The sequence below is a fragment of the Acipenser ruthenus genome, chromosome 7, assembly GCF_902713425.1.
Source record: "Acipenser ruthenus chromosome 7, fAciRut3.2 maternal haplotype, whole genome shotgun sequence".
NCBI lineage: Eukaryota > Metazoa > Chordata > Actinopteri > Acipenseriformes > Acipenseridae > Acipenser > Acipenser ruthenus.
The window spans coordinates 64,473,633-64,501,512 of NC_081195.1; the positions used below are offsets into that span (position 1 = coordinate 64,473,633).

General features: G+C 36.1%; 2 protein-coding genes across 4 annotated transcripts in view; both read right to left on the minus strand.

The window, feature by feature from the left end:
• Positions 1-19,233, minus strand: part of LOC117415933 (phosphatidylinositol phosphatase PTPRQ-like) — a 76,574-nt gene extending 57,341 nt beyond the window's left edge. For 2 of the 3 annotated variants that reach the window (XM_059027593.1, XM_059027592.1), the window contains exons 1-18: positions 19,015-19,224; positions 18,030-18,127; positions 17,464-17,589; positions 14,522-14,666; positions 14,027-14,284; positions 13,054-13,271; positions 9,247-9,427; positions 8,598-8,894; positions 7,567-7,851; positions 6,826-7,098; positions 6,312-6,572; positions 5,574-5,704; positions 4,846-4,975; positions 3,581-3,734; positions 2,392-2,498; positions 1,829-1,926; positions 702-867; positions 41-301 (exon numbers count right to left, since the gene is read on the minus strand). In XM_059027593.1, coding sequence (XP_058883576.1) covers positions 41-301; positions 702-867; positions 1,829-1,926; positions 2,392-2,498; positions 3,581-3,734; positions 4,846-4,975; positions 5,574-5,704; positions 6,312-6,572; positions 6,826-7,098; positions 7,567-7,851; positions 8,598-8,894; positions 9,247-9,427; positions 13,054-13,271; positions 14,027-14,284; positions 14,522-14,666; positions 17,464-17,589; positions 18,030-18,095 — 3,157 coding nt within the window. In that variant the 5' untranslated portion in view covers positions 18,096-18,127; positions 19,015-19,224. Of the gene's footprint in view, positions 1-40; positions 302-701; positions 868-1,828; positions 1,927-2,391; positions 2,499-3,580; positions 3,735-4,845; positions 4,976-5,573; positions 5,705-6,311; positions 6,573-6,825; positions 7,099-7,566; positions 7,852-8,597; positions 8,895-9,246; positions 9,428-13,053; positions 13,272-14,026; positions 14,285-14,521; positions 14,667-17,463; positions 17,590-18,029; positions 18,128-19,014 lie in introns of all 3 variants that reach the window. The other variant, XR_009329205.1, reaches the window with a different exon arrangement.
• A 4,055-nt stretch (positions 19,234-23,288) lies between these two features.
• Positions 23,289-27,880, minus strand: part of LOC131737556 (otogelin-like protein) — a 51,978-nt gene continuing 47,386 nt past the window's right edge. The window contains exons 55-58 of the mRNA XM_059027594.1: positions 27,591-27,636; positions 26,694-26,765; positions 24,361-24,440; positions 23,289-23,937 (exon numbers count right to left, since the gene is read on the minus strand). Of these exons, the coding sequence (XP_058883577.1) occupies positions 23,737-23,937; positions 24,361-24,440; positions 26,694-26,765; positions 27,591-27,636 (399 nt within the window). The 3' untranslated portion in view covers positions 23,289-23,736. The remainder of the gene's footprint in view (positions 23,938-24,360; positions 24,441-26,693; positions 26,766-27,590; positions 27,637-27,880) is intronic.

A 27,880-nucleotide genomic window follows, 5' to 3' on the forward strand; every position in this document is an offset into this window, starting at 1 on the left:
CTGCACTAGCTCCTGGAGACATGTGATTTAGTTTACCCACCTGTAGTCACCGTCACAAAAGCAGGCACCCCATTAACTCCTTCACTAACGCGCTGCACTGTAATATTGTAGACACTTCCAGGCACCAGGTCTGTGGCTGTGTAATTCAGCCAGTCCTTTGAAACATTCCATTCTTGTATGAAAGTAGAGTTTGAAAGTGTGAGTTTGTAATGGCTGAAGTTTCCACTGCTTGGTTTCCATGTTATTCCAGCTCTTGTTGTGCTCACAGATGTCAGTGAGAGGGTACAGATCCCAGCTGGTCCTACAGAATGTGTTGACATGAGCACAAACATTTACCTAACTTTCAAAATACCTTTTTTAATTCAAAATTAAAATCTGTTTAATGTAGCATTGAGTGACTTGTGCAAAACATCTGTTGAAAGTAGTTTATTAAGATAAAACTGAAGTGACCAGAAAGTGAAACAATATGTTTGTTTTTTTTAAAAAGGGGGAAGGGAGATATGTTAAATGTTAGCTACAGAAATTCACAGTCAGCATCGATTAATAATATTGGTCATTATAGCTAGAAGGAATAACCAAGACTGAACGCAAGGTTGTATGTGTCAGTGATCATCTTTATTTTTGCAACAGACATATAACAGTTGTAAAACTAAATAAAGTTAGATCATGATACAAAGTATAGTTAATAAATAAACTCTTACGTGCTATAACTCTTTTTGTAACAGCCACACTGCTTTCAGATTCCTTTAAAGACTGGATTTGAAATATGTACTCCATCCCAGGGGTTAGGTTTTGAATTCGAATGCTGTTGCTGGTTAAAGTAGTTTTATAAAGTATTTCATTTCCAGTTGACAATCTGTAGGTGAGCTATGGGTAGAAAAAAAAATAAAAAAATAATATATATATATATATATATATATATATATATATATATATATATATATACACACAGGTATATATATTCAGTGAAAGCAGTCCCTGCAGTCATTTAACACAAATAATAATTGATATGCTGTATGCTGGTTTAAAACTGAGTAAAATAATGAAAATGAAACTCGTATAGAACAATAGAGAACCAGTATAAATGAACAAATGTACAACAAAATTATAAAAATATTGAATTAAATAAGGTTGACATGAGAGTGGTACAAATAAATGCATCAAAACCAATGCAGACTCACACACACCTGAGTGCACTAAATTTGGTCATTCCGTATAAAAAAACTGAAAAGATACCAGCTTGAAAATGTGCTTTTTAAGCTAAAGTCTTCAAAGCTTCACTTTGAAATCGGACCAACAATACTCACTTTCAAACAGAAACAATAAAAGGGCTTTTTCTGTCTTAAATTATGTAATTAGCAATGAGCAAGACCCAGACAACAACAACAACAACAACAACAACAACATCAACAACAACAACAACATACTTGAGCTTTAATAGTTAAAATAATACGTTTTTAAAAGCATGAGTTATTTTTATATTTGTACTGTAGGGTGTGATGTATTCAGCTGTACTTGGCCATCAAGACCCTATCCATCCTTTCATTAAGACGGGATAATGAATTCATAAATGATGAGGAATACGATCTGTCCTTAGCAGGTCCTCTTTGCTTGGCAACCAGACTAATAATGCCTCGCTCATGAAACATTAAGCAGTGTCCTCATTCCTATATAAAAGCCTCATGCTGATTCATGCAGGCAGGTGTAAACTGAGCATCACGTCAACTTGTTTTCAGTGTCCCTCACCTAAGGACTGGAAACATATTTACCTGAATATTAAACAAATAATATAACATATAAATTGACTCTATGGTTCAAAGGGGTTTACCTTATATCCATCAACAAGTCCCCTGGGTTGTTTCCAGGACACATACACAGAGTTTTCATCCTGCTCAATAAACTGGACATCCAGAGGTGGGTCAGGGTCTGGAACATGCAGAATAGTCAGTTGCATCATTATGTAATTGCTGTATCACTGTTATTAGATATGGTATTATATTAGTCTCTGAATTACATGCAGAACATAGTACATCTAATCTAATTACATTGACTACATTTACTATTGGATTTTTCACTATGATCATCAACATCCAAACATATACATGTAAATAGACTAGTATATTGAAAGCATATTCCTAGAATGCAAAATTAAAACTCTAGCATACTACTTCATGTACTACATAATCATAAGGGACAAAAGCAATTAGGGTTCAGGCTACTGTAACAAAACCATTTCATTACAAGTGACATTACAATTACTATTGTGATATAAAAGGTTAGAATGTATGTTTATAGCATGGTTATTAAGTAAATGTGGATTTTGTGTTTGTTTGTTATCAGTGTAGCTTTCCAGATAAGGCTGTCAATAGCCCTGGTCCAATGTGAACTCACATGTTGTAACACTAATGATAGCTGGAATGCTTCTCTTTTGTCCACTTGTTGTCACCACGTTAATTATATAGCTGCTCCCAGGTGAAAGGCTGCCAAACTCATTTGTTCTGTAAAATTACATGACAATGTTTCACTTATTACTTTTTAATAAATAATTGCATACAAAAAATGCAGTTGTTAGGAATGCGTATCTCATTATTATGCAAATTTCATTTGATCTATTGAGAAGAGATTCACTTTGTATCTTATTTTCTGTTTCAGTCACTACAGCCTGGTTTAAATCACCCGTTTCCCTTGCTCTGGCATTTACATCCATTCTGAGTGGATACTGGTTATGTTGCTCAAATACTGACTATTACTGTCCCATATAACTGCCATTCTGCTTATCTGGAGAAGAGAATCATTATATATGCCTTTGATGTTTCAGGCATCATAGTATTGTTAAGTCTATTTATCATTTTTCCCCTTTATTCTGCTATACTGTTCATTATATAATTGTGTATCTTCTAAAACTACAAATTTTAGGTCATTCGTGTTATGTTTATTTTTTGTAAAGTGTTTAACTATTGGTTAATTTACTTTTTTATGCCTTATGTTTTATAAATGATTCTGTATTATTTTATATAATGCTGTATCTGTCTCTCCTATATATATATATATATATATAGGAGAGACTATATATATATATATATATATTTTTTTTTTTACTTTTACCTTAAGGGAATTTTAAATAGAAAATGGCACCACTTGGAGGTTTCATAATGTAAATCTTCTATCCTGTAAATATGACTGCATGTCAATGCTCACCTGTGAGTTAATGTTTCTGACAGGGTGTAAAAGGGTCAATATTGTTAAGACTTATGAGGTAAACTATAAAAATCAATATAGTCATTGGGGGAAAAAAAACAAAAAAAACACTGGGGTTTATTTTCATGATCTAAACCACCTAGAATTTGAGTTTTTTTTTTAAACTGTATTTTCATTGTATTTAGTGATTTTGATAATGAGTAAAAAGTCCTCGGTATTAAAATCTGGCACTTTTTACATGATTCAGCTAGATCTCATTTTGCCAAATGTTTCTCCTATTTGTTTAGTTTTATATTCTGAGGTTATTAAATATTATATATATTGCATTATTATTGTAAACACATCTTTGAATCTTGATGTTACACATGGAATGTCATCCCACCTTGGCTCTTTAGTGGAGAGGGTTTTCTCCTTGTGAAAACTCCCATTGGTTATGGAAACAATGTAGCCATCAAATACATGCTGAGCTTGTGTCCAGCTGACTGCTATGGTGTCAGAGCTCTTACTGTGATTCAAACGCTCCACTTGACTTGGGACTACAATAACAAAGAGAATGTCAGCTTACTGTGAAAAATGAAATGTAACAAGCGCTATCATTCAATCTACCCCTCCTACTGAACATTTTGTATTATTTTTTATGAACAGACTGCCTATTATGTGCACAGCGCACATACTGTTTTATACATTTTCTTGAATGTTGTTTCTATAACTTCTGAACACATAGATGATGTATACAGTCTTGTAACAGTTACATCATTTTATACCCAACTGTTCCCCCAAAACACTAGTAATAGATCTAGGGGCATAATTAGCTGTGAACGCACACTGGTGTGATTTTCTATGTGAGGCAAACATACTTCTTCAGTACAGTAGACTCAATTATCCGATCTTTGATCAACCGTACCGTCTAATCAACCGAACGCACCTGTAATCACGTGATGAATTACATGTGGTGTGTTATACACATAGATTCTGCTGCTAAAACGGCTATGAGATTTAGCTGCCAAAAAGAGGACCAGCAGACTGAGGAAAATGAAAGTACAGAATTATTCAGACCACCAAAACCTTAGCTGGAGCATTGTGTGCTTTAAATTGTTGCAGTTAAGCAAATTAACACAGTCACCTCGTTCTGGATTCTTCTTCTACTTTGTCATTAAGAGCTGGAGATCCTGTCTGTTATTGAACAGCTAAGAACTTGTACATTATTCATTTCAATTGCCAGTTATTACAATGCCTTAACAGCAAGTATAGAAACATTTTACTGAATTGCATTAATTTAATAATGTGTAAAGCTTTGTAATGTTGTATGCTTAATGTGACTGAATAGGTTACTAACTATATACCCTCAGTACGTACTTTGTGTACTAAGTACTTGTGTATGTTAACTTTATTCTATTCATTATTAAAGGTACAGTAATTGTTATTAATACTTGTTCGATTATTTCGTTAGTTCGGATAATTGATTCTCTACTGTAGTTAGTTTAAAGGAGAGGTCAGTTGGGAAAGCATTATAAAAGTAATATGAGATTACTGCTAGCAACTGCGTGGGAATATTTCTCAGACAAATCAAACCATAGGATTTGTTATTGTAAACTGCTCATTAGTTTTCTTTGTAAGTTTCAGTTTGATGCAACATAAATCTATTACCTGTTCGGATTTTCTGGAACACCTGTATGCTATCTTTGTATTTTTCCTTCTCACTTCTTATGGAAAAAGTATATATCTTGCCAGGGACCAGATGTGTAAACACTGCTCTCTCCTGATAAACCTTTTGCACCTGAAATACACACACTTCACTATACAGTATGCAACCACTGCAGCAGGCAAAAACATAAGAAACAGGATTTAAAACATAATTATAATATGAAAAAAACAAGCATTAATGTTAGTAAATACATTTACTAAGATTTTGAAATCCCTTTTCTTGCTTTCCGACAAAAAAACAGTAATCAGTAGTCCCCCTTTTCTCCTGTTGAAGATCTTTTGGGTCTTTGCTTAAACTTCAGTTTGGAATGTGCAGCAACTTCAAAGACAATGCCATACAGTAGATGCAAAGTTGCTGCTGCTTCCTGGTACTAAATCACTGCATGTGTTGTTATTCAAATACTCCCGTGGTCTAGCAGCAATCTGACCATGGGAGCTACAGGAACGATACCAGGATACAGCATTTAAAAAAAAATGAAATGAGGAATAAGATCAAAACAAGTCAAGGACCATAAGATTCTCAGCACATTGCAAGCAGGACCAGTAAAATGCTAACAAAGCTAATAGGGTAAGCAGATTGATTTTATAGCATTGTTTAGCGTACCTTTAAGTATTCACCACTCATTTAATGTATTGTTTACACGGTATTAGTATAAAGTAAATATGCTTACCATAAAAGTAGAGGCGCAGTTAACACAGATGGCTTCGTAATTCTGAAGGTGTCCCTCGGCTCTGTCCCATACAATCTCTACTGATGTTTCTGAGGTGTTCCCTTCCCTGACGTTTGTTGGTGGAGCCAAGCCTGGGATGGTTTAAAATGAACAGATAATAATTTCAATGGACAATCTCAGATATGGTTTTCTACACTATTGTTGCACTGTTTGGTAAAAAAAAAAAGAAAAAAAGAAAAACAAAAAACAATATAAAAAGAAGAAAAAACATACTTAAATCTTACTTATAAGTATGTTTCTTTAGTCATTTTCATGAACTGCCCATTTAGTAAAGGTGCTTTTGGTTCTTTAATATAAGCAGCAGAAAGTATGTTTACTCAGCATGGCGCTGGCTCTTTTAGTAATTGGAAAATGTTTTTTTATATGTGAAGTTCCAAATAATAAAGTGTTATAATCAGTAAGTTCAGTTAAGGTATTTATTCCAATAATGTCTTAACCAATAACTTGAGCTTGCATACTTTAACCCATCCCAAACAACTCTGTACAGTGCTGTTGCTGAGCCAAAGAGCTCAAGCCTACTGTATATATATATAGTAAACTTACATATTGCCTTACTATAGGCAACCATTTACATATTGCTCAAACTGAAGAGCTAAGTGTTTTTATCAGTGTCAGAATGGAACAACATCAAACCTTGCCGGAGAACATTGAAAAGGTTTACTGGAGATCAGTACTTACATGTTTTCACAGCTGGGACCTGGTAGGCCGCACTGGCCATGTTTACACTTGTAGTGTACACAAAGAAGTCATATGCAGTTCCAGGGGTCAGGTTTTCAATGGTTATCGTATCACCACCTACAGACACAGGGGTTCTTTGGCTGCCCTCTTTGTAAGTGACATTAATTCCATCATATATCCCCGCATGAGGCTTCTGAACATACAGCACTACTGAGTGAGTGTTTAGTTCATATGGAACGACAATCTGAACCCTTTTGGGCCCTACAAGAAAAAAAAAATGTCATTAATTTTATTAAAAGCAGAGATCGTCAAGGCATAAGCAATAACTTAACTACTGTAGTCTTGGTCTTGGTTTATTATTCAAAGTTTTATACAAATCTAAAATCTGAGATCTCAAGCAAGCCATAAAAAAATACAGAATGTCTATGCAGGAACAGATTCAAAGATGCTTTTGTTTTCCTAATTTTTAATGTTACAGTAAAGCAGGGAAGCACTGATAGAAGATGACACTTACTTAGAGTCTGTTGGATAGTCTTCAACTCACTCATGTTTCCATTCCTAACTGCAGCCACCCCTATCTCATATGTCATGCCAGGAGTTAGCATGCTAAGTTCAAAACTGTTTGAGTTGTTTACTGAGTAGTTTTTGCTGTCACCTCCAATAGTGACTGATCTCACTAAGATATAATATTCATCAATCTGCTCTTGTGGTGGATCCCACTGCAAAGTTACATTCTCTTCACCCACATCTTCTAGGTATATAGAAACACTGTTGGGCGGGCTGACACCTACATTGAAAATGAAAGAGTATATAATGTATAAAGATGTTCATGGCAGCCACAAAGCCACAAATAAAAGCACACATTTCTCATTTTAAAGGACTAGATTCTCAAAACTATTTACTCCAAAACTCGTCCTAATCCAAAATAAGTTGTCAACACAGTGCCAGAAACTTACAGACTGTAAGTTTCTGGCACTGTGCAGTAGCAGAAATGGAATGCACTGAATATGAATAAAGACTTCCAATCGTTCTTAATTGCCTCATGGCTTGTTTCCAATATGGACTAAACCATATTTTTTATGAGAACTCAAGGCTTAAATATCGGTCTCCATATCAGCTTGTGAGGAAGAAGTTTAAGGATGCATTTGTCAGTAAAAATACAGTAAAAACATGAAACACACAGGAAAAAACACAAATGAGAACTGAGAACTGAGAAACATATTGGATGCATGAAAATTATCTTAAAGTGACATACCAGTGATTACAGATATTGATGCGTCCACACAGCTCCCTAAGCCAGCTGCAGTCACAGTTTGTATGCTAATCCAGTAAGGGTGGTACGGCTTGATGCTGGGTATAACTGCAGATGTTTTGTAGTTTTCCACAACTAAAGTTTCCTTTTTATTGGTCTGTACATCCACGTAGCTAATAAGGTAGTGGTCAAAAGATGCATCTTGGGACTTATCTGGAGCAGTCCAGTACAAAGGGATCTCCCTTGAAGTTATTGTCTTTACTGCGGCGTTTAGTGGTGGATTGGGCCCTCACAAAAAAAAGAAAAAGATAAATCATAAACCAATGAAGCTTCCATGGAACAACGGCTTTTTCTAATGGAATTCTCACTTTGTACATGGAAGACATTGTAATTGTGGACAAAATGATAATTGCTGTTTCATGATATTGCTGCAGTACAGGCTAGGTTTAGTCATAGATGGTACCTGACTCTTCCCACATCTATGCCTGGTTGCATTGAGGAGATAGCAGCTAGTTCAGTGTTTTGATTGGTTCTGCAGGCCAACCTGTGTAAATGCCATCTTTAATACATCCAGGCATTCGTTATTTGGGTGTATTAAAGATGGTCCATACACTTACCTGTAAGAGGCGGTTATGGGCAGGGAAGGAGTTGTGGGAAGAAAAGTTGTGGGGAGAAGGAGTCAATACAAATGGCCGGAAATAAACAGCACTGGTTTGTTATAAGCCCATTTCATCTCTACTACTCCCAGATTGACCAGGATCATGGCAAAGATGGTGGACAGAAGAACCAAAGATTAATTCTATGGGCGCTACCAATTCCTCTATGCCAGCAGTCAGAGTAGTCGGGAACCAACTTATGTTTGATCATGAAGTACGAAGATTTTCCCCGGAAGTTTAACTATACTTTACCATACTTTTACTATAGTGCACAGTAAACAAGGAATCTCACAATACACACTCCTCCATCCTTCAAATATGATGTGCTCAGCCTACAGGCAAAAGTGTTTTAAGAAGTCAATGATAAAAAGATCTTACTAGTTTCAGCTGAGAGAATGGGGCCCAGAGTTATTGATGCACCACCAGCACTTGTCACTGTAAGTGAAAACAGGTAGAGATTGCCAGGAGACAGTCCTGAAATGGTCATCCTTGTGATATTGGACGGCAGTATCCTGGACTGTCGCTTCACTCTAGAAAACTTCATTTGATATTGAATGATCACGTCAGACTTCACTAAAGCTTCCATCCAGTCTTGTAACCCACTCCATACAAAAGACACCTCAGTTTCCTTTACATCTTCCAGCTGAAATCCAAAATGTTCAGGTGCTGATGGAACTGATAAAGCACATTCATAATTAGCACACTGTGGTACAGGACAAATTCTGACTTAAATCACAACCAATTGTATTTTGTTTATAGCAGTTTATCCACAATGAGGAAAGACTATAATCAGATATGGCACATATTTGTAAATACAGACAAAATTATCTTCATCTGTCCTTATATTGAACAGCATAGCCTTTTTGCACATAACCTATTAATTACCATATAAAAAAATACTATAGTATTTGGAAATAGAGGCCATGGATGTTGGTCAAAACTGGTGGTGATTCTGCCGTAAACATTCTATGGTACAGTTTTAAAGAGGGAACAAATAGTATAGAAACCAAAATAAAGATGTATTTACATTCATATTCACAAAGATACGGTAAGGGAATATAGCAGAAAAACCCAGTGAAGAAGTAGTTGGGACCAGTGGCGTTCATTTGCAGGGCATAGCAGTCTGTCTCGTTGTGTGGCAAATTTGATGTCATGACATTCCCGAGATTATAAGCAGATCCATCTGTCCAACGAAGCTCCCCCTCTGTCTGTTGAAATGACAAAACATGAATTTGAGGAAAAGCAGATCTTTGGCCTGGTTTACTGACATGTGCTCTAATACTTGTACAAACCAATTCACAATTCTGCAAAACCCTCAGACCATAGTGTTATGTTTCCTTCAAGGACAAATGCATTTCAAAATTTACCGATATCACTTTTTCCACATTAGATGACCTTTCACCAAATAATCTAAAATAATTAGAGACATTGGTGCAAGGGGGTCTCATATGTTATTAGTGAACTCAGTGGTGGGGGGGGGGGGGGTTGCAAAACAAAAGAGCATTGCAGTAGGTGTTTATTAAAAAGTTGGGGTTTTTTTTTGCATTTTTATTCATATATTTGCTATTTACATGAATCATTCCAGATTCATATATTATTTCTATAATTGTCTATCAGACCACCAGACCAAAGTAATTTAAAGAAGTTTGACAACCACCAAGTTAACTTTTTTTCATACTGAAATTTAGTTTGAGCAACCTGTTTGAAAAAATTGAAAATGCATATCATTCCCCAGGACTGCACATGCAAACCTTTTCATTCCTAGATGAAGCAGTTGACAATGTATGAGTCATCTCAATAGGAAGAAAAAGAAATAAATAAAGTGAAAGTTCATCCGAATAAGAGGGATACAAAGACACAATCTCTCCCTAAACACGATACATCCTTTACTTTGTTGTCAGAACAATACGATGAATAAAAGTTACAGCCAGTATATCAAATTATGTCTGTGCAGCCAGGACTCAGACAGACACCTTATTCTGCAGAGCGTATTTTAACCTATTACAGCAGGTAATGTCTCTGTTCCCTAACATTTGCAAGCATTCCCAAGGGTGTGACGTGATTTAAGGATGACAGATCGCTGGCTGGTGGCATCACATTGTATCTGCATTGTTAAAAGATTATCAAAGTTCTATATATTCCGTAATGCCTTGAGTCAAAAAAGGTCTCCAGTCTAAAGGACTTGTTATGCTGGACAGAATTCATACTGCATGAGAAAAACAGCAACATGAGACAACTTACTCCCCAAACTACATAAATAAGAGTAACATTAAATGCTGTCAGTAAAAAGTCTAAAATTAGAAAGTTGAATAGATCATGTACTGTTAAGTGAAAAACTGAACTGACTGTAGTGAAACATGCCTATCTACTATTTTCAGATTACATTTACAATTCCATTCTACTGACGAGCCTCAGCATTTCAGCGTATTTCACACAAGCAGCTCAGGGGAGTCTGTGAGTTGGTGCTTAACTGCATTGAAACTATTTTTTGTTTAGAATTGAAATGTAAATGAACTTCAGTCTTTCTGTTTTCCATGTACTGTTTTTGAAACAATCAAACTTCCAGGTCCTTCGTTATCATTTGTGATAAGATGCAGTTATGTCCTTGTACATGATGTCGTGATACAACCTTGTGGAGAGGCTGACTATAGGGGTGACATCAAACCAGAAACGAGGCAGGACACAGCTGAGTTGAGTGCAAAGGTGCTGCGGTGCTTTTTAATAATACACAAATAAAATAAAAGGTTTGAACAAACAAAACACTCAAAATAAAGAGCACAATGGCCAAACGAACATAGACAGACAAAACAGACTGGACGAACAGACAAACCAGTATCGTGCTGGACGAAATCCAGCACGTACAGTATAGCAATTGTTATTTTTATAATTTTAAGTTTACTCCCTACTTTCTCTCTCCCGTTCTCCACTCTCAAACACACAACCCCGAGTGAGTGAGACTTGCACCTATATATACAGTTGTGCCAGGATTCAATTGCTAATTAATTATTCACTTGAATCCCAGCATGTGAACTAATTTGTGCATTCCCCATGCCTAAATACACATTACAAATATACATTTTAAATCACTCGTGCTCCACATAGCCCCATTATATCCCGTGCACCAATACCAATACAGTAAAGTTTAATATAATGTGATAAAACTATAATGTGTAACACTATCAATATTACTTTTACTGTCATCTAAACTGGCATTTGGTAATTGTGCTCAACAGAAAAAATAAAAAACAAAAAGTCTGAGTAAATTGAATTTAACATTAAAAACAGCAAGTCAGTATTTCAATACGGAACTGTTTCTATGGGAAGGAATAACTCCTGGAGGGTAATGAAACTGACTATACTCCCACAACATAGCAGTGAAGATAACAAGTTAAAATGAAACAGCTGCTGCTGTCAAACAGAATATATATATAGATATATATAACGATAAATGATTATTATTTCCAACTCACTGCACAGTAGCTTATGTTTTTTTTTTTTTTAAGTTAAAAGAAACATAACCAAACATATAAAAACATGGAACTCTACTCATTCAACAAAAACGTTTGCGTTCTTATTTGTATTTTTTAATTTTGACTTTGTCTCTCTAACTCTAAGGGTTATGTGTTTCAGCCTTTGTTGAATAAGAATTAAGAAGCTTCACTTTTTATGACGTTTGCAGTCATTCCGAGTCGTTTGCATTGCAGTTACTCAAATAAGGTAACCCTTCAGGTGATTTGACCTGAGTTCAGGAGCTGCTCTTCACTTGCACTTCTTGTTTCCAATCATATACATATCTTACACAGGCAAGATCAGTCAATGTGACTGCGTAGTAGTAAGACCCTGCGTAGTAGTAACACCCTGCGTAGTAGTAACACCCTGCGTAGTAGTAACACCCTGTGTAGTAGTAACACTCTGCGTAGTAGTAAGACCCTGCATAGTAGTAACACCCTGCGTAGTAGTAACACCCTGTGTAGTAGTAACACCCTGCGTAGTAGTAAGACCCTGCGTAGTAGTAACACCCTGCGTAGTAGTAAGACCCAGCACCATCTAGTGAACAGCTTTAGATCAAGTTTCATTTTGTATTGCTGGCAATCCACAGTGGTTGTGCACTAGATGGATAAAGCAAGGATGTTGTCACACATTTCTAATTGTTTCTTGAAACCTCACAATTGATCTTGGTCTTCATGGTTTGGATATACAATCAATTAAAATGTATGGCAAAATGGAACAAAACCATAGCAGCATAGCATAGGATCAGCAAGTAATATACATTGTGTACATATAGTGACTCCTACTCCCCACAACCGCCTTCAAAGCCAAAATAAGGAAGCTGCTACAAATCTAAATAATTTAGTGTTACCTGATGATGAAAGTTCTTAAGGATCATTGTTTGATTCACATTGTAACAATTTACAAAGGTGTGTATTGATATGCTAAGTGTGTTTGGCTACCTGACAATTCAAAGTTTTAAAGTCTGGTCTTACCTGCCTATTACTGGGTGCTTACACACAAGCACCTATTTAGTGTTGTCTACCATACTGGCAGGCCGTTTTTATTCAAAAGCACCACCTGCAGTTAACAGCAAGACCTTCAGGGCTACAAGCCTTGTTTTAGAAATCATTGCAAGGAGGGTTTACTACCAGCATTTCACAGAGGCTTTAAACAATCTGAATGATGTGTTTTGAATCTGTGAAGAGGCCTTACAAATCTATTTACAGAACAAGGGAGCAACTAAGTTGTGTTTGTTATTTTCTTATGTTATATGTACTGCTGGCAGTCAGTTAACAAGCATCTAATGCCATGGACCATTGATAATTAAGAAAAAAAGGCTTACCTGTTTGTCATTGAGACCAATCCAAAGCATGATCATGTGATTGAAGGTCTTAAGGTAGGAAGATATAAACAGGTACTCCTCTTCAGTTTCTATATCAGCGAGATGGGCTCTCTGCAATGATAACTCGCAGGATTTCTGTGCGGCACTCCATTGCTCAATACCTTTCCCAGTCTTATAGCAGCTACTCTTAAAAGGGACCCATCCCTGTGGACATGAAGCTGTGAAGACACATTAAGAAAGATTTATTGGACCTCCCAAAGAGTCACCTTCTCCATTATTGTAAGGGCTCCTCTCCCACAGTCTATCACGTATGGTATGGTATAAGCACACTGGCTGACCTACCAGCTAGTCATGGGAATTTGTGGGTGAAATCAACGTTGATAATGGGACCTTCCTAGATGACTGATGATTGATCATTCATATATTTTTTGCAGAGTTTGTCAGTATGAATGTTACAGTTTAATTCAGTTTTGCATTGCTCTGCCGTTTTGCTATGTTTGTATCAATCATGTCCCAGCTGACACAAGTAATAAAGATTTTCTATCAATCATTGTAAAAAGATTTTGGTGATTGATCTCACTACTCGTATGCAAATTATTAGTTGGCTGTCAACAATGTCTATTTTATCATCACAGATGAATGACTTGTGACACGTAGCCATTTGTGTAACATTGAATTACACCAGTTTAATACAGATATGTGCATTGTATAACTTCATATTAAGTGGCCATCTATGTACATATTTCCCATCTTCAAAAAAAGGCATTTAATCCACATCAAATTTTGTGAAAAAAAGCACATTTAGATGTGGTCAGCGTGTGTTTTCTTGAAGTTAATATATTGTCTATGTGGGCAACATGTTTTTCACATATTGCTATTCTTTTCTGTGTTTTTGTTTGTTTTGTGTTAGGAGCTGACTGGATTAACAGTAAATGCATAGGAATGTAATGGGGCAAAGGAGTAGAAAACGTACCTGTTTCAAGAAGGAAGTGTAGTTTCTGAGTGGCATTGATTACGTTTTCATGGATTTGTTTTTGAAAATCCAAATAAACATTGTAAAGGGTACCAGGTTTTAAATCAGTCAATGTATATGCATTTTCATGTTGGGGTACAATCCATGAAATGTTATCAAGCTTAACTGAAACTGTTGGTTCAAAGTCTGGCACGCTCCAGTTTAGAAAGCCAGTGGTGCTTGTCGTTACTGTTCTTACACTGTTTCTTGACAGTGTGCCTAAAGAATAGAATACAGTAGTAGTTTAGCATAGCATACAAACATTTTTATAGAAGAAAACAACACATCAGTAGTCAGCACAATAAACACAAGCTGAACAATTGTTAAGGATCACAGTGTAAACAGCAAAGTAAGTAAAACATAAACTTTCCATACCTTGCAGTTAAAGAAATCCTTTTTCCTAAGATCTAAGAAACCAAAATAAACAGTGTATAGATGCCACATACATTAACTTACGTATATTGAAGGATTTTGTGCCCAGTATGTTTTTGTTTCTTGTTGCCTTTAAAATAATGAGGTACCCTTCATTTTCCTCTAATTCGCTGATAAGGACTCTGGAATCCGGAATACATCCAGATACAGCGGAAGCATTCAGCAAATGCTGCAGTAAACATCAAAGACAAGTGTTAAACCAGAAACCTGTAGGGTTGACCATCTACAATCATGTTCTGGCCACTCGGTGTCAATGCTGTTCTATACAGCGAGTTTACCACACAGAGTACCATGCTTCATCATATTAAAGAGTACCATGCTACATCCTATTAAAGTGTACCATGCTACATCATATGAAAGAGTACCATGCTACATCATATTAAAGAATACCATGCTACATCATATTAAAGAATACCATGCTTCATCATATTAAAGCGTACCATTCTACATCATATTAAAGAGTACCATTCTACATCATATTAAATAATACCATGCTACATCATATGAAAGAGTACCATGCTACATCATATTAAAGAATACCATGCTTCATCCTATTAAAGAGTACCATGCTACATCCTATTAAAGAGTACCATTCTACATCATATTAAAGAGTACCATGCTACATCATATTAAATAATACCATTCTACATCATATGAAAGAGTACCATGCTACATCATATTAAAGAGTACCATGCTACATCATATTAAAGAATACCATGCTACATCATATTAACGAATACCATGCTACATCATATGAAAGAGTACCATGCTACATCATATTAAAGAATACCATGCTACATCATATTAAAGAACACCATGCTACATCATATGAAAGAGTACCATGCTACATCATATGAAAGAGTACCATGCTACATCATATTAAAGAGTACCATGCTACATCATATTAAATAATACCATGCTACATCATATGAAAGAGTACCATGCTACATCATATTAAAGAGTACCATTCTACATCATATTAAAGAGTACCATGCTACATCATATTAAAGAGTACCATGCTACATCATATTAAAGAGTACCATGCTACATCATATTAAAGAGTACCATGCTACATCATATTAAATAATACCATGCTACATCATATGAAAGAGTACCATGCTACATCATATTAAAGTGTACCATGCTACATCATATGAAAGAGTACCATGCTACATCCTATTAAAGAGTACCATGCTACATCCTATTAAAGAGTACCATTCTACATCATATTAAAGAGTACCATGCTACATCATATGAAAGAGTACCATTCTACATCATATTAAAGAGTACCATGCTACATCATATGAAAGAGTACCATGCTACATCATATTAAATAATACCATGCTACATCATATGAAAGAGTACCATGCTACATCATATGAAAGAGTACCATGCTACATCATATTAAAGAGTACCATGCTACATCATATTAAAGAGTAACATGCTGCATCCTATTAAAGAGTACCATTCTACATCATATGAAAGAGTACCATTCTACATCATATTAAAGAGTACCATTCTACATCATATTAAAGAGTACCATGCTACATCATATTAAAGAGTACCATGCTACATCATATTAAAGAGTACCATGCTACATCATATTAAAGAGTACCATGCTACATCATATTAAATAATACCATGCTACATCATATGAAAGAGTACCATGCTACATCATATTAAAGTGTACCATGCTACATCATATGAAAGAGTACCATGCTACATCCTATTAAAGAGTACCATGCTACATCCTATTAAAGAGTACCATTCTACATCATATTAAAGAGTACCATGCTACATCATATGAAAGAGTACCATGCTACATCATATTAAATAATACCATGCTACATCATATTAAATAATACCATGCTACATCATATGAAAGAGTACCATGCTACATCATATGAAAGAGTACCATGCTACATCATATTAAATAATACCATGCTACATCATATGAAAGAGTACCATGCTACATCATATGAAAGAGTACCATGCTACATCATATTAAATAATACCATGCTACATCATATTAAATAATACCATGCTACATCATATGAAAGAGTACCATGCTACATCATATGAAAGAGTACCATGCTACATCATATTAAATAATACCATGCTACATCATATGAAAGAGTACCATGCTACATCCTATTAAAGTGTACCATGCTACATCATATGAAAGAGTACCATGCTACATCATATTAAAGAATACCATGTTTCATCATATTAAAGAATACCATGCTTCATCATATTAAAGTGTACCATGCTACATCATATTAAAGTGTACCATGCTACATCATATGAAAGAGTACCATGCTACATCATATTAAAGAACACCATGCTACATCATATTAAAGTGTACCATGCTACATCATATTAAAGTGTACCATGCTACATCATATGAAAGAGTACCATGCTACATCATATTAAAGAATAGCACTGTGGTTAAGTCCAGAAAAGTATGAGCAGTTACTGCACAGTATATTAAGGCCTGGTAAAAAGCCATAGTGGTGAAGCACAGTAAGTGCACTCAGTATGAGCAAGGCAAACCGGAAAAGTACAGTGTAACTTACTAGAGGGTAAACAGGCAGCACAATAAAAGAGACAAGAATAAGAATTCCTGCGCAATTGCTACCATTCTGTAAACCATTCCAATGAATAAAAAACTACTGTTACATTTATTTTAAAAAATAGATATTTTTGCTACTATTTTCCGATAAAGAAATATTACTGCTCTTTCCCATATTTACTGTGTCAGTGAAGCTGTTTGAGACACACCCATATACAGCAGATACCTTTGCTAGTTATATACAGCTATTTTCACATCAACTATCAACTAGAAATGCTACCTTCTTAATATAATATTACTAAATGATTTTGGTTTTTTAATATTATTTTACTACCTACTGTAATAAGCATACATTCATTAAATTCAGCTACTGAAAAAAAGAAGTATTTCCTACCGTTTGGTTGCTAAGTTGATATGTTATTAAATAACATTCTGTTTTTTCTCCTTCGGGGAAATCATTCCATTCAACAAAAAGCGTTGCATGGCTTGATGTTTTCTGGCACTTTAGACAATCTACAACCTGCAACAGTCTTGAAGTTAGCAGTTTTCATTTGAGACTGTCAGGATGCATGCATAATGCCACACTATTTATGTATCAGGTCCATGCAATCAAATGCACTGTAAATGATGGCTAGTGGCTACAAACAGTGGCAACCACATACACTATGTAGCACACACTTTTGTGCACCTGGACTGTCTCTCACATGACTGATTTATTATGCACATGTATTCTGTACTATATAAAAAGTCTGCATTTCCTTGTTGCAAGACACTTTCATTGCAAGAGGCAAGACAGTAGACCTGTCAGACTTTGACAGACGGCCAAGATCACATGCATTACAGTACTGATGTTAGTGTCAAAAATTATATCTCTGGACATTCTAGAGCAAATGTTTCCAATTCCACAATATGATATATGATAAAGATAAATAGGTGCAAGTACAAGGAGTAATTACTAACCTGCAGACAGTAATCTAACAGAAGTAGCAGAAGAACTGCTTTGTCCATTTGGCAGCGGTGTTTCATTCCTCCAGTAATGCATGTGACCCAGGAGCAACCTGGCATGGAGGTAAAAGAAGGGTTAATCTGCATAGGGAAATATATAATGTAAAACAACAGAAAAACAGATGGCAAAGCCACCCTTTCGTGCATTATAAAACGTGTTCATCTTTAAAAAGCACGTTTTTAGTGATGTTTAATATCCAGTGTCTTAAATATTTTATAGAGGTGGACACGAAACCTAAAATACAACATTGATGGATTTGGATTATGACTTTGAAAAACCTTAAACTAAAAAGCGTCGCTCAGCAGACAATGTAGTCTCAGTAAGATTATTTTAAATATTCTTAATAATAATCCACAATTATATATATATACGCAGGCAGAAGTCAGTTAAAACGTCAAAGCAATTATTCTGATTTTAATTGAGTCAGTTTGTTAAACTGCTAGTACATTGCACCTCTTAAGACATTCAAACAAAGTTTGTGTCAGACTGTCAGTGTCGGTGTCCATTGCACAGTACAAACTACTGGTATGTAATGTAATAAATAACAGACAGCATATTTAGCCTTTTAAAACTAAATATGTACTGTAACATGACACCCTAAAATACAAACACAAATCATTACAGCGTGACAGTTAAATTACTTTTTTTTTTTGTTGTTGTTGCATATCTCCATATGAAAAAAAAACCGCATGGAATTACCCATTAAAGTTTTGGCTTTGTTAATGTTTGTTACAAAATGCTGCCCAGCAATAAATAAATAAAGCCAGATGTTTCTATTACAGTAAGCCACACTGTTCTACCTGAATGATGTTTAAAAAACTTGGTAAAGTTCTTACTCACGAAAGAACAAACACTGGTGCAACATTCTATCCTTTGTCTCAGTTCAATGAGTTTGCGCGGCTGTTTTGACATTCTAATTGACATTAAAAAGTCAGTTACCTGCTATGATTTATTCCGTTACTTGATGACTTGTTTTATTTTTCAAATTTAGCGCGCTGCTTCTTCTTCTTCCACTCTACACTGTTTCCTGAGAAGACAGACAGTTGCAATGGACGCATGTGATTTTCTATTTCACACTTCTTTCTTCCATTCACTTTTGAGAAGTGCTCTCTCTCCCCTCTCTGCTCTCCACAATTTGTTCTGGCCATTGCTGCCCTTTTCTCTTTGTTGGACTGAGGAAGTTGCCATGACGACGGAGGGAGGCAGCCTCTCCACAACTGGACACCATAGAGAAGGGAGGTGGGGGAGTGGCATCGCTGTGGCGTGAGAATAAAATGGCACGCTTTCTCCCGTATGTCCGAGTTAAGTATTATGTTTTTGTGTGAGTTTGAGTGTATATTAGTATTTTTCTTATTATTGAAAATGTAACTTGCAAATTGTGTAGTAAGCTTATCTTATATTTTTTTGGAGGAAGGTTTGCTTCACAACGCAGTGAGGTCAGACTGCTTGGTGAGAAAATATGCAATCACTAGCAAAGTACTGAACTGAACTTTTTAGTTTTTCTTAGATTTCCTCTGTATCTTGTTATTGTATTTTCCGTAAAATTGAGTCACATAAAAATGGAGTCACATACATTTCGAGGGTATTCTGCTTGTAACATCTGCTCTGAATGAATCAACTGTATGAAATTACAGTATTACACTGAACAACAAAGGGAACAGGATAGTTTGTAGATTTTATATGTTTTGTAAAAAATACCTTTTTGTGCCGCTGTGTGGTGAGATAATGCAAATCAGTTAAATTAAACAAATACATAAATACTAATAATAAACACAAGTGCATATGCTCTAACTGAATGGCTACTGGAATTACCTGTGTGTTCTTTATTGATAAAGCAAACTAAATTCATACCGATCACATTAATATGCAAATTAATTCATAAACAGACATGGACTTGTATTGGTTTTCACTTTGATAAAGTTGGGCTTCATGATAAATACTTCTAGATCAAAGCGTTGTTTCTGATGGCCATTGGAGCAGTCATCCTTGGTGCAGGGCTTGATAGGAGGCTGTGTGGTCCAGTGGTTAAAGAAAAGAGCTTGGAACCAGGAGGTCCCCGGTTCAAATCCCACCTCAGCCACTGACGCATTGTGTGACCCTGAGCGAGTCACTTAACCTCCTTGTGCACCGTCTTTCAGGTGAGACGTAACTGTAAGTGACTCTGCAGCTGATGCATAGTTCACACACCCTAGTCTCTGTAAGTCGCCTGGATAAAGGCGTCTGCTAAGTAAACAAATAATAATAATAACTGCTTAGGGGTCATGAAATAGCCAGTTACACAAGGAAATTGAGATATTGTTGTATAAACCTAGTTCAACCCTATTTGTCCTAGACACCTGCTGGACAACATAGTTTTATATATATAGTGTAGCCTTTTCAGGTTCTTCTGGGACAGAAATGAGGCTGAAGCTGTGAATAATGAAGGCTCAAACAATTTATTTTTGTACAATAATTAATTAAATAAAATCATAAGGTGAGGGGTGGGAACTGGGAATTGAAAATGAAATAAAATGATTACAAGTAGTTTTTGTTTGTCTTTATCCTTCCCCTCTTTCTCTCACTATCCACACACACCTTTCTCTCTCACTCTTGTCTTCTCCACTCTCCCGGTCTTTTCCACGCACCCCCTTATATCCCCTCGCTCCCTCCGCCCCTACATCCTTCACGCCAAACCTGCACCTCAATTCCCCCCCACACACATCCACACACAACATGCGCTCACTGTATATATATGATGCTGTACATTTTAATGTTGGGTTTCAATGGCAACAAGGGGTTATCAGAATTAATTCCAATTTTTGCAACAGCTAAGGCATTGTTTTTTTTTTTCAACAAATACTAAAAAATAATATGTATATTTATAAATATGACAAAGGATCCAATGTGTCAAATGTGTCTTTCTTTAAATTTATAATGACTTAATTGTGTGTATCAAAATACTCTTTAACCTAGGGTTTACAAAATACTGCAAAAAAACATTATTAGTTCGAGTCAAATGCTATTGGAATAGAGGCCCATAGCAAATTGCCCTGACTTATTCTAACCAGACTAAGTGTGATGTTGTGCTTTTAAGATATTTTGCAACAGCTGAAGAGCAGGTTATCACCACTGCTTCCATTCCAGAGGATTCTATTATCTTCTCCCCTGCAGTACAGTGCCAGAGCTGCGGACTCAGTGGGTGCTGCTCTGTATACAGAATCATTAATCAAACCATTGGGGTGGAACTTGCTGCTTTGCATTTATGTTGTTGACTTAAACTGTCATTCTAGGGAGGTTATCCAGCATCAAAATAATTAATAGCAACAGTTGCCACAGGCATTTCATTATCTAAAAAAAGGGAGTAAAGACCACAGTGCTTTAATAATGTTCAAATTAAAACCTGTTTAGAGAACTCCATTGCATTTAGGATCAGTTTTTCAGTAAACTTCACAGATACAGTACATACATGACTCAAGTGGGGTATGTTGTTTTTCCTATTTATATATATATATATATATATATATGTGTGTGTAAACAAAATATATTTATCCCTTCTTCATGCAGATCAGCCCCCAATAGCTGAGTATTAATGGTCTATAGCTCCCAATGGTTTGATAGGTTGCAACAGTGTTTTTTTTCTGTGAATGGTTATGCTAATAATCACTTAATTGGATGCATTTGGTCCACTCATTAGGCAGTTCAAAATGTTTATTATTTTTTTTTTTACCACTACCTACAACCTTGTGAGAATACTTATTTCAGGAAGGAGAATCTGCGATATGATTGAATGCAATTGAATAGTGATTGATGCAATATTACATATGATTTAATGACGATGATAAATTAGACCGGAGGCCCTGTCCAGGGTGCACGACTGCTACCCGCATTGCTGGCTGGCCAGGCGAATACACGAACATTATCATGCAATCCGGGAGCCGCGGATAGAAAGATGCTATGGGCCACTTCCCCCCGGACAAGACAGCTGCGAGGTGGAGGCAGGGGAGGAGGAGGCCAAAACAAAAAAAAGCGACATGAATGCAAGCCACTCAGAGTTTTGGAGCTTGGAAATGATGCGTTGGAAATAGAACCAAGTTTACAATTCTACCCCCAAAACAGGCTTTTTTAATGAGTTCACACACTATTATCAGCAGCAGGTTCATACTTTGATGGCATCAAACTGTCACCTTATTTAGTCCCTGCATGTCCAGGGTGAATTTGGACAGTCCTGGATAATGAAGCACCTGCCAACTGAGCATCTACTATAAGCCGTTGAATTCTGATTTGCAACAGACACATCTTTTTATATTTTCTATAATGCACTTTAGTGATTCCATTTGCATGACAAATTAACTTATCATGATGTCAGGAATAGCCCATTTAAACAAAAGTATGTACTACCAAATTCAATTTTTTACTAGCTAGCTAGTTGAACTAAAGTCACATACAAATGAATGCCACCAGTAGTAGTACACCTGCCCTTGTCAAGTACAATTTCCCCTTTTCTATCCTGTTGAATGTCTTGCGTTGTTAACCTGCTGGTTCGTGTAACCCAGAACTTCATGACTCACCTGAAATGCATCTTTGACAGCTTTCTTTTCTTCTTTGAATCAGCATGTTGTTGTAGTTGGGGAACCAGGAAAAAGGGCACACTTTGCATTATTTATTGACAAAACAAGAGTCAGCTAGAAAGTCAGTTTTCTAATTGTGTACTTGAGTGGGATGCTGACTTCAGTGAAACAGCTGTTATCTAGTAGAAATGTTACGGACATTCAACTGAAACCAAATATTCAGGTTCAAAAGAAATTGGTTTTCTTATGAGAAACTATTCCCTGCCATAGTTTTACAATCTACATTATAAGAACTAAAACACCAGAGCTTTCAAGTGTAACAGATGGTAATAGTATATAAGCAATATTAACTACCTGTGCAAAGCAATCTGAACTGTTTGTTCAGCAGTTAAGACATTCGCAAGGGGGGATTGTGCTGTAGCCGATTCAAACAGTTATATATGATCCACATCCTTGAAGACCAATAAAATCATCTGTCGCACTGTCACAGTACTTTTTATAACTTCAGTATTCCTTAGTCAAATGTAAATGCCTTGCTAAGTGTTAATGCACATGCAAAAGTTGCAATTTATAAAGTATAACCCACATTGCACTGACTTCTAAATAATGAAATAACTTGTGGTCCAAAGCCCAATAAAACACTTTAACATTATTGAGACTGTTTTATTGAGAAAACCAATGAGGTACCAATAAAATGGTCCTTGCCGCATTGTTGCTGATAAGTAAGTACTACATAATATCATTATATTCAGGATTACAGGGAGAACAGAGGATCAGATGTTGTACAAGTCATTTCAAATACCTTCAATGATTCTCTAAAATATTGATCTAAACATTGTTGTAAAATGTCACTTTGGCATCTGCAATATAATAATAATAATAATAATAATAATAATAATAATAATAATAATAATAATAATTGAAAATATTAAATCCTCATGACTTAGTGACAGGCAGTGTGGATATTGAAGCTTATTCACAATCCTAACTTGGTAATTAGTAACATGTAGGTTCTTAAAGCCTGGTAAAATAACATCTGATCAGAAGTAAGTGCTGGAGCAACGCAAAGACTCCCTGCCTTTGAGAAAACAATTGCAATCAACATCATTGGCATCTAATTCCACTGACAAGTACAGTCTGTTGGCTCCTGGAAAACATAGTCAACCAAAGTGCTATTTCTACTGCAGTACAGCTGCACTGTGCGAGTCTCCAGACCGCTTTCTCTACAGCACTTGCAGAATCTGGCATGGCTATTAATGTTGAAGTTAAAAATGGTGGCCGATGGGCATTTCCCATCACAGGAGGTCACCGTCACCTGAAAGAAGAAGAACGTTCAACATTAGCAAGCACACCATGGTTACATTTACAGATGCTTTATTATTATTATAGTAAAAAGCTTTACAAGGGCAACTTTATCTTTTCATGATAACACGTTAAATAGAGATATGCAAGTACTGGAATTCCCACTTGTCCAAACTAGATCAGCAAACTATCTTTGATTCAAATCAGACCCCACATATATGAGGGTGTTGTTCATTCACATCAGTGCGTGTGTAAGTAATAAATATCCATTCAACAGGTGCTATTGATGTACATATTTAGAATACAGTCATTTTTGGAGTGTGATTTGTTTAACTGGTCAGAGTTAATAACGAAAACCCTGGAGATACTGTAAAAAGCAGGACATCAAATGATACAAAAGAGTAATAGAATCTGATATTAATACAAGAATGCTTACCGGCGTGCTGCTCCTGCAGTCGTCCTTTCTGATTGTCGTCCTGATTGTCACTTTCTTGCATGTTCTTCCATCGTCCTTGCCTGACAATACATAGAGATACAGCATGAGTCACAAAACAAGACAAAAACAGAAAGCACAGTGGTCTCGTCAAGGATAGAAACAAGGGCAGTGTCTGAATTGGTCTGACATGCCAGACACCTGTGCTGGGGATCTCTTACTGAGAATCTCTCTTTCACCTTGCATGTAAATAGTGTGTTGTGTTATTGTGAAAGATTTCTTTTTCATTTCAGTTTGGCAGGGATGCCAGATTCACGTGTGGAATGTGGCTGGGTCTTGATTGACTAATTGCTGGTTTGTAATGGGATCCAGATCCTTTGTTTGGGAGATTTAGTTTAAGGAAAGGCTGAGAGCATCAGGGTGTGCTCTCAGTCTAAGCGCCATGATAGTCCAGCTTGGGTGTGATTTTGGTTTGTATTTTTGATTTGTGTCTTTGTTTAAACCTTTTGTTTTATCTTTGTTTTTTGTTAATCAAAGTGTGCATCCACGCTTAAACTGTAGCTTTTCCGACTCTGGGTCTGCTCCCTGCAGTAACCAGCCTAGGCCACAGCACTGCCCTTTCTCAGGCTCCTGCCAGACTCTGAGAAAACTTAAGGCCTATTTCTTCTGTAAGGATCACTTTGCACCAAAAAGGTTCCCCAGACTAGGAGGGAACAGTCATTTATAGTATTTAAATACATCTTATATATATATATATATATATATATATATATATATATATATATATATATATATATATATATATATATATATACACATTACATACATTTGCTGTTTATTACAATACATTAGTAGTTGTATTACAATAAAGTACAGTAATCATCAGTTCTAGTGCCTCATGTGTGAACCTGATATATCCAGTGTGACCACAGGCTGTTAGGGACATCGTTTTACAGGTCTCTTTTCTTTATGAAGTACAGGATTGCTGTCCAATTCCATAATGCAACACTATAGGAGTTAAAATCCTGAACTGTGCTGTTAACCCCAGATCCATATGGTCAGGTCAATTCCATTAAGTCTTCTCTGTTTTGTCTTTTGTAAGATATCAGGTTCATGTGTGGGGGTCTTTACTGTTTCTTATGAAATCATATTACTCTCATTGTAACTTAAGTTGTCATGCATATCACCAATACTATAGATATACATGTTTAGGATGTTCAAACGAAAACCTGAATACTGTGGGTTAAGTATCTTTCCTTGTTTTAGTTTGCCACTTCAGTTTATGAATGGGATTTTACCTTGCCCAGTCATACAGTAATTGTGATTTATTTTAATGGAGTTCTTCCATATAACCCATGTCACCCAAATGATGTAATTGTGTTTTCAAGGGTGAGGGAGTAAAGATGATCTGCACACCCCTAATATGTAGGCAACATGTAATGTTATTCTAGAAGGAACTGCAGCACTGTGAGTCTGTACAGTACATGATTCTGACAAGCAGTGTTTGAATCATAAGGAGCATGTACCAGTACATGTGTGTAAAGCACATTATATGAATACAATAAATAACAATTACATGCATCAATATTGTAAAAAAACAAACAAAAACATAGGACACAATGTGTTGTGTTAAAATGTTAATTCCCAGCACCAATACCCATCTGGGCATGGGTATCTAAAGTTTAAGAAAAGCCTACCTCTATTCCAATAGAGATCATTAACTAACTGTTATAAGCGAGGGATGTGCATTCTACAGTAACCCATCACCATCAAAATGTAGGTCTATCACGATAGTATTAGCAGAGCATTTAGGTCAATCTCTATTGGCCAAATGGATATTGTGTAGTGCTACAGGCTGTAATTGGATATACAAATACTGGAGCATGTTGCAAATGATGTGATAACACATCATATTATTACTCACTAAAAGAAAACTTATTTAAATCATGTACCTGGATTTCAAATGTCAGATTAACAAGTACACAAGCACACCAATTCATTTTTTCAAGTCTTAAAGTAATAAAAAGTGCAGTATAAATCTTTATAACTGCACTATACAAACTCAATTTCTTGAAAAAATGAATAGGATAATTGACATTTATTTTTCATGGCATATTTCTTATGCTGTATAGTGCTGCAGTACAGTATGTTATTATGTAATGTAAGTATGCTTACAATGTATTACTCCTCAGTTTATTAACATTAGTGGCACATACTGCATTGACCCGTATGTTGTAGCTGTACCAAAACTGTTAAGAATAGCTATATTAATGACATTGCTTTGACACATACAGCAACATGACAGAACAGATAAAGTACAGTAATGGCAATAGTACCTGTGTCACAATTAGTACTACCAGTAGGGGCTACTGGGCTAATGGTAAATGGTAATATACCCAATCCAGAACCTAGTAGAATTATCAGGAATATCAATATTTTAGAAAAACAGTTTCATATATATATGAATACACATTCATATGAATCAGCTCATTCCAGCATGCATTACATCAGTATTACTGGCTTATTTTAAAACAATGCCATAAGGCAGAGGCACTTTTCAGGCTCTGCTTTTTTTTTTTTATTATTTATAGAGCACATGCTTTTAGTTTGCCAGGGCTCCGCTCTAAAACATTGCGCATTCGAACACATCAGGTTAGCAAAGAGATTGAAACATGGTGCATCACATTCCTAGCAGCCGCAGCTAGCACCTTTTCTGAAGTATAACAGTCTCTCGCTGTGCACGTGCCGCTAAAGACAATGAAAGCTTCCATGTTTGTTCTAAATAAATTGGGACAGGATTTTGATTTTTCAGGGGATTGTGTCATGCAGCTTTCCCAGAAAGAAAAACAAATCTCCTCTGAATTGTTAAATTGGTACAGTACGTCCGATTTATGAAACCAAAAGTAGGCTCAAAAGAGCATCTTAAAAAAAACACTCCTTTGTCTTGTGTTTAGTTTGGGATGTTCACGGTTATACTCCAGAATAATAAATAATGAGGGTCAGATCAATGAAATCAGTCAGCAGCCTGCAACAGGTATTCACACCAGCAGCCACAAATAAGCCAGGTTGCCGTCATTATTTCTGTGTTTATCTTACTGTACTTTTGCTTGATTGGGGCTCTACATGCTTTGATGCTTTGTCCTCATTTCACCCCCAGCCATTGAGTTTAATTATACCGCAGCACTCCAGTACCAGAAGCCAAACAAGCATACAGTGCGGCCTTGATCACTTACACGTCTTGCAGCACCCGTCGATGTAGCTCTGCACAGTCCCTCCATTCTAAAACAAGAGAAAGAGGGACACATCAAGGGAGACTGCACCAAGCTTTTGCAGGAGCTGGGGTGAGTGGATAGCTAATTGTGAGCTCTTGACAAAGAGATTGGCACGTTCCCAAAGTAACCAAAGAACACCAAGCACTAGCAGGAACATTTCACCAGATGAAAACTGTCTGTGTTAGTCTCTTTGTAAATAAAGGCTGCGATTCATTCCTTCATCAAACATTAAAGTCTTAAAGAAAGACATC